The 7500-nt window shown below is 49.1% G+C and overlaps 1 protein-coding gene across 4 annotated transcripts in view; it reads right to left on the bottom strand.

Moving 5' to 3' along the window:
• cblb (Cbl proto-oncogene B, E3 ubiquitin protein ligase) overlaps positions 1–7500 on the bottom strand; it is a 55094-nt gene that overhangs the window by 9994 nt on the left and 37600 nt on the right. For all 4 annotated transcript variants that reach the window (XM_062536468.1, XM_062536470.1, XM_062536469.1 and 1 more), the window contains exons 7-12: positions 7322–7459; positions 5995–6082; positions 5673–5804; positions 3159–3359; positions 1864–2052; positions 1133–1489 (exon numbers count right to left, since the gene is read on the bottom strand). In XM_062536468.1, the coding sequence (XP_062392452.1) occupies positions 1133–1489; positions 1864–2052; positions 3159–3359; positions 5673–5804; positions 5995–6082; positions 7322–7459 (1105 nt within the window). The remainder of the gene's footprint in view (positions 1–1132; positions 1490–1863; positions 2053–3158; positions 3360–5672; positions 5805–5994; positions 6083–7321; positions 7460–7500) is intronic.

Here is a 7500-nt window from a genome sequence, read left to right as displayed (position 1 = left end):
TGCAGAGAGCGGCGGAATTAAAGCGGCCTACACACACACACACACACACACACACACACAGCTCCTCCACCAGTTCCAGATTAGCTCCAGTCCAGTTCACCCAGCCCAGGCGCTGGCAGGGCCGGCCAGGCGGATTCGGAGCCAGAGAAGGGGGCCGCCGGAGAGGCCGGTGGACGAGGCCAACTCCCCTCAAGAGGCGTCGCCAGCCACACTGGGTACTAATCAAGGGCCTGGTGAACACTTACTGTGGGGGATAAGCTGCCTTCCTCTGTGCACACTTATAGACTCATGTGCATGCGCGCGCACACACGGACACACACGGACACACACACACACACACGCACACACAGTTTAAATACCTCAGACACCCTCTTGTCTCCTGTGAACACTGTTGCATAATTCAAAATCTCACTGAGCTACTGTGTGTGTGTGTGTGTGTGTGTGTGTGTGTGTGTGTGTGTGTGTGTGTGTGTGTGTGAGAGAGAGAGGGAGGGAGGGGGAGAGAGAGATGGATATATGTAGAGAGAGCTCATTGACAGATTAACTAGATACACTACGATGAAGTGAGCAGTTGTGATCATAGTTTTAAATGTAAATGCTCTTAATTTGATTTAGTTACAGAGTTACTAGTTTAGTTTAGTTTAGTTACCCTATACCCAAAGCTTAGACCACACACACACAGATTATAACCCCCCCCCCACCTCTCCCTACACACAAAGAAGAAAACAAGGTGAAAATACTGTTCCTTGCCAAAATTCACAACTAAGCTGGCAAACCGCGGCTGTTGCTAAGTAACAGATGAGCAAAAAGCTAAATTGTTGCACTTGCATTGAAAACAGGAAAAACAACAGACTGGAAGGGAGAGATGAGTGATATGTGTGCTGCAAACATTCCAAACAAACAAATGTTAAATATCCTCAGCATCATCTGACACTAGCCGTCAACAGCGGCCATCGTCAAAGACAGTGTGTGTGTGTGTGTGTGTGTGTGTGTGTGTGTGTGTTTGTGTGTACTGTATGTGAGTGTGTGTGTGTGTGTGTGTGTGTGTGTGTGTGTGTATGTGTACTGTATGTGTGTGTGTGTGTGTGTGTGTGTGTGTGTGTGATTTCCCAAAAAGCCTGCTGCCTCTCACCTTAGGGCCATCTGCCAGGCCGTCCAGTCTATGCTGTGGCCGGACCGCTCCGCTCTCCACCAGCGGACAGCTCAGCGGCCGGCCGTTCACGTGCGAGGGCGCCGAATGGGCCAGCTTGGGGGAGCGGTCGGCTCCCGGCCGACCGTCTACGAGCGGGCTGTCTTTGGGGCACCAGGCCTCGGGCGGCAGCTGTGGGTCCCGGGGCAGGCCGGACGACGGAGACGAGAGCCAGGCGGCGCGACCATCCGGCGGGATGGGGGGAGGTCTCTCAGGGGGCGGCGGCGGGGGAGGGTCTCTCTGTGGGGGAGGCGGAGCAGGAAGTGGCTTGTCCTGCTTCCTGGGCATCCCTGGAGAGGACTGGGGGGAGGAGGAGGGAACAGAAGGCAGTCAGCAGGGGAGGGACTGGGCAGAGGGCAGAGGGCAGCCGCTTGGCACACACTGGCAAACTGACCAGGACCGATTCACTTTACTGACCAATGCTGTGTGGTGTGGACACAACTCATCTTTGCTGGTATTTCATTTCACTGCAGTATCCCCCATTACACATTCCCAAGCCCCAAGCCTTTCCAGTAAACTACAAGCACAAAGACAGACAGAACCACACACACACGCGCACGCACACACACACACACACACACACACACACCGGACACACACACACACACACGCACACACATACATACATACAGACACACACACAACAACAACAACAACAACAACAACAAACCCACCTTTGGAGAGCCAGTGGGGCTGGCTGAGGGGGAGCGGATGATGCCCTTCTGGATGAGGTCCAGTCTGGGTGGCACTGGAGGTAGGCTGAGGTGCTGGATGCCCCCTGACGGGTCAGGCAGGGCTTTCCTACGCTGGGCAACAGGGGAGGAGTTGGGGGACATGATGGGCGAATTCTGCCTCTCAGTGCACTGCAAAGAACAAGCGGAGCACCGTGACAACATGTCCGACATGTCCACATACTGTACAAATGTCCCACCAGATCAACGCTGTCATAATCAGACATTGTAAGACTGCATTGTGACATTGTAAAGACACAGACACTGTAGTTAAGCATTTTCCGTGCATTCTGCAGTTGGGGTTTTAAGTGTCCAGACTGTTTTCGTTCTTAATGAAACAAGAAATCAGATAAGGCGGCCATATTGACAGGGTCCAGGCCCTAAAACGGCCAACTTAAGTATGTCTGCCAGACAAAAACAAAACAGGCCTTGTAGTAAAGTAAAACTTAGGAAATCATTTTATTTGGCATCAACGCAGGAAGATTTGCATTAAGTGCCCACCAGGAGGTCAGTGTCTTGAACCATAACAACTGGTCATAAATCTCAGAGAATCTCAGAGTTTAGATCGACTTCGATTTTACTGTCGGTTGCTATATCAAAACAACTACATCAGCCATCCAGTCAAAACTCAGAGGAACTCATTCAAAGCTTTATCGTCAGCATGCTAGACTACCAAGTCTACAGAGAACTAAAGAGCTGCGGCTCTTTCAGTACGCTGCTACCAGAAATCTTACTACCACCATGCAAACTGAACACAATACGCCTATTCTAAAATGCCCACACACTGGCTTCCATTTAGTTTTGAAGTTGATTGCAAGTTCTGTTTATCATTGATCATTTGGCCTGGTTTAGGAAAAAAGCCTTTGCCATTTCTAATTCTAGTTTGATTGTTGAGGCAATGCAGAGTGTTTTTGTACATCAAATCACTGCAGTAGTTCATAATGCTTTTAATTAATCATGATCGGGGATGAGGTTTGGGAACATTTAAAGGAGAGGATGATGGTGGGCTACAAATTAGACCCCAGGGAACTGGCCTTCTCATGCTGAATGCAGCAACTCAAATATACTCAGATGTCTTGTTGGTTTGATAAAAAAAAAAAAAAAGTATAATGAAGTTTTCTTGCGCTAAGCCATCAAGATCCTTGAAACCCCTGCATGGGAGAATGTGTGCACAGTTGCTGCCTGTTGTCCTGCATTTGTCTCCTTAGTTTTTCTGTGGTGTGACAAGACACACTCACCTTTCTAATGGAGGCCAGTCCATTCATGACCAGTGTGTCTTCGCGATCGTCATCATCGTCCAGGTCTAGCATTGGGCAGCTGAAATTGTCCAAGAAGAAGCACTTGCTCCCGTCGTTACGGGGGTCAAACGGATCCACTATGATCGGTTCCGTGCCCTTAATCTCACACCGACAGAACGGACATCCCTGTCCATCCGACTCCTGCAATGAAATAAAACAAGGCACGTGCACGCTCATTTTCCGTATCACAAGTGCAAAACATAACAACAAGAAAGGATTCAACAGCTGTTCATCACAGTTATGTCAATAACTCCTGCTTGGTTATTTGCTTGATTGAGTAAACATGGGGGTGCTGTGAGTTTTGGGGAGCATACGGAAACGCTTTTGTAGGGGATCTGAAGCAAGATCTGGGAGATTACAAACAGCTGTAAGACACATGCTACCACTCACTGGACCCTTCGGGCTCTGCCTACAACATCCATCCTACTTCTATTTTAGAACCAAAATTTGGAGACCAAATTGGACACAGGCAATGTAAACACACACACACACACACACACACACACACACACACACACACACACAGATACACACACACACAGATACATGCACGCACACACACACAGATATAGGCACGCACACACATTTGCACATGCAGACACAAGCACACACACACAAGCACACACACACACACACACACACACACACACACACACACACACACACACACACACACACACACACACACACACACACACACACACACGCGCAAACAGGCACAAACACACACGCACACACGCATACAGTACATACACAAGCACACACACACACACACCCATACATTACTGTAAGAGGAAAGCCATTCCTCTCTCAAATAAGCTGCAGTATCAGCAAACAGATTACACATGGCATATTAGTCATATTACAGTGGGATTGGGTGTGGGTGGGGGTGCAGTTCAACTCTCATTTCCTCTGCCTCAGCCCTCCGAAAAGTGTGTAAGTATTTACAAGAACAAAAGATAATCATGGCCGCCATCTGGCTGGGGATTCATGAAAGACATCAAAAAACTGTTTGAAACTTAATCCACACGAGTTGCTTCACCAGACAAAGTTTGCTGTGCTGCATTGAGAGTTAACAAACGATGCAAATGCTACGCCTTGCCTGTCATGAGACTCAGAAAGTGGCTCGTCCTGAAATCAACATTCATGCCCTAAAAATAAACAGTCCTAACTGAAACGTTTCTCGCTCGCAAGAGATCCTGTCTGCTACTCCAGGGGCAACAAGGTTTATGATGTGGTACAGTAGACGCATCACCACAGAAGATTATTTGATGGCTCAGTGCAGAGAGTAATTAGAATCAACGTAATGTTCTTACGCAACAAGACCTTCTTTCTACAAAACGATCCGCGCACAAAGGATAATTCACAAGCTGCTTTAGTGAACTCCTCGCAGCCATTCACCCTAAACAGAGGCAAAGTTGTGCAAGTGCGTCTCTGTCAAGAGGGGCCAGTAAGTCACATTGTCTCACCTCAGCCAATCGTGACACGGGGAGAGTGAACCTAGCGATGACAACACGGCGACCTCTGAGTCACCCCTGTGAGTCACATGGAGAACATTGTTCTCAGCACGCAGATGGCAAGGCGAGGCGCGGCACCGAGGTTCCAGCGCCGTGTAAACTGGAATCTACTGCAGCACATCCACACACAACACCCACGTGCGCAATAAGCAGAAAAGCGTGCCTGTCTGTGTACGCATGTGTGTGCGTGCTTACGTGTGTGTGTGTGTGTGTGTGTGTGTGTGTGTGTGTGTGTGTGCGTGTGTGTGTGTGTGTGTGTGTGTGCGTGCTTACGTGTGTGTTTGTGTGTGTGTGTGTGTGTGTGTGTGTGTGTGTGTGCGTGCGTGCGTGTGTGTGTGTGAGAGAGAGAGGAAACAGTGACACTCACACTCCAACCACAACACTCTTGACACACAGTGACACTCGCTCCGCTGATGACCTCAGAGGCCACTGATCTGTCTGTTTACTCTAGAAAGAGGCAAGATGCCCCTGCGCCATGACAGGGGTTATGAGAATCTCTGGCCACCGGGCTAATGACTCATTAGTGGGCTACCACACACACACACACACACACACACACACACACACACACACACACACACACATTCAGTTTGCATACATGTACACTTTACCCTCTCTCTCCCTTTGTGTTGATCACTGAATAGCTACGGTGCTCACATGTTTGCTCACAACATGAGGGGGAAGAACAGAAAGGGTGGAGCGCCTCACGTCCATGATTTCATTACTCTGCCTATGATGAGGGTGCCATTCAAGACACATAACGATGACTGACGAAAGATGCCACACCTCAATATGATGAATGCCACCGCAGATTTACTTGGAATTGGAAACATGACAGTTTAAGAGTTAATCTCTAAATGACTGCCTTGTATTATTCGTCTGAAGTGCATCCATTACGAACGAATGCGCTGCACTCCGGTGCGGAGGAAGTACCTACCTGCCAGGCCGACAGACAGGAAGTGCACATCAGGTGTCCGCAGGGCTCGATCTTGACGTCCTTGTCGTTCTCGGCGCAGATCTTGCACAGCTGGAAGGTGGAGCCCATCTCGCAGTACAGCTCGTATTGCTCCTAATTTCAGACAAAAACAAAGAGAGCTCAGAGACCGCAGGCCAAGTCAGCACACAGGTCAGCACGCCCACTCACCCCCCCGCACGGCCCACGCCACCAGAGCAACCACACCGCAGTCTGTCTGCAGTGGAGTGCATGCATGAACAACCCCCCCCCCCCCCAAACACATCCCCCCGCCCTCGCCACGAACCTGTGTCACTTTGATGTGGTCATGGTGGGTTGGTTCGCACAAGCCCGTCAGGTCAGGGTTGTAACTGCGTCCATCCGGGAACAGGTAACTGAGGGGAGAGAGGGCACAAAATGTCAACAGGGGTGAGTGTTCTACAGGGTGGCACACACAGGGCAAGTAGCAGCAGGAGGATGAGGACGGGCGGGCGTACGAGAGGAGACGGTAGCCAGCGCTGCTACTACACGCCCCATGCCATGTCCCCGTGAACTGCCACTCTCCTCCGAGCACTCAGACAGGCAGTCGGGATAATGTGCTTTCATGCATAATTGCATTCCTGGCATCTCCATTAGAGACTACAGGAAAGTGGGCCACCTTTGGCTGCCTCTCCACACACACACAGGCCCCAAACCGAAAAACCAGTCGAGTGTGAGGAGGGAAGTCAAACTGCATTTAGAGCCATCATCTACCCACCACTGCCTGAGCGAGCAAGGTAATTGGACAATGAAAAACCATTTGATCACAATATCAAAGAATGTCCTCGGTTGAGACTTCTCAAAAAAACACCCTCAAATCAGATTCAGTTACTGAAAATGAATTGTCCAGAGAACTCTTTATATATATATATATATATATATATATAAACGTAGGCAAGTGTAATAGATGTACAGTATGAATGCCTAACAAGACAATGTTCTACTGCATTAAAAGGTGAGGTAATATTGAGAGAGGCACAATCGCTGCACTGTCAGTCCATTTCAGTCCAACTTTGTTGTCTATTCACTTGCCCCTTTAAATGTATACATTTCTGGAAGTGTTTTGTATGTATGTGAGAGATATGTCTGTAAGTGTGTGTGTGTTGTGTTATGGTTGTATAAGCTACTGGATGCCTAAAATTTCCCTTGGGATGAATAAAGTATCTATCTATCTATCTATCTATCTATCTATCTTTCTATCTATAATTATTGTTTATAATGAGACGCAAAATGGAAACATATTGGGTAGGTCACTCTTTCATCCAGTCATATCTAGCAAAGTCTCCAAGTTTGAGACTTCATCAGCAACAAATTACTGACAGCTGTCTATGAAGAAACTTCAGTCTGGGGCCCACTGATAATCCCCAAACACACATGAGTGATGGATGCTGAACTGTACTTCCCTATCCAGCAGAACATTCTAATGGCAGTCGTGTAACGTGTGGTCAGTGTCCTTTTCGTAACGAGCAGGGTGAGGGATAAAATAGCGGTCAGAGTTCCTGAGAGGGGCCCACACCTCCTCCCCACAGAGACAATCAATTCCTACTCTCTGAGGTCACCGCCGGAGAATGGGGCCTGCGAGAGGCGACACTTACAAGCCCTCCCTGCAGCCGTCGATGAGGGCCTGGAACAGCGGTTTGTTGTGGGGGATGGTCTGCAGGATGTTCCCATCGCTGGTGACGTAGCCGATGGCCCACTGGCCCAGCCGGGTGCAGCTCAGCCTGAAGATGTAGCTGTGGGGACAGAGAGAGAGGAGAGAGAGAGAGAGAGAGAA

The sequence above is a fragment of the Sardina pilchardus genome, chromosome 5, assembly GCF_963854185.1.
Source record: "Sardina pilchardus chromosome 5, fSarPil1.1, whole genome shotgun sequence".
In the NCBI taxonomy this organism is placed as follows: Eukaryota; Metazoa; Chordata; class Actinopteri; order Clupeiformes; family Clupeidae; genus Sardina; species Sardina pilchardus.
The sequence above is the reverse complement of the archived record's forward strand: the minus strand, read 5'-3'. Positions and strand labels throughout refer to the sequence as shown.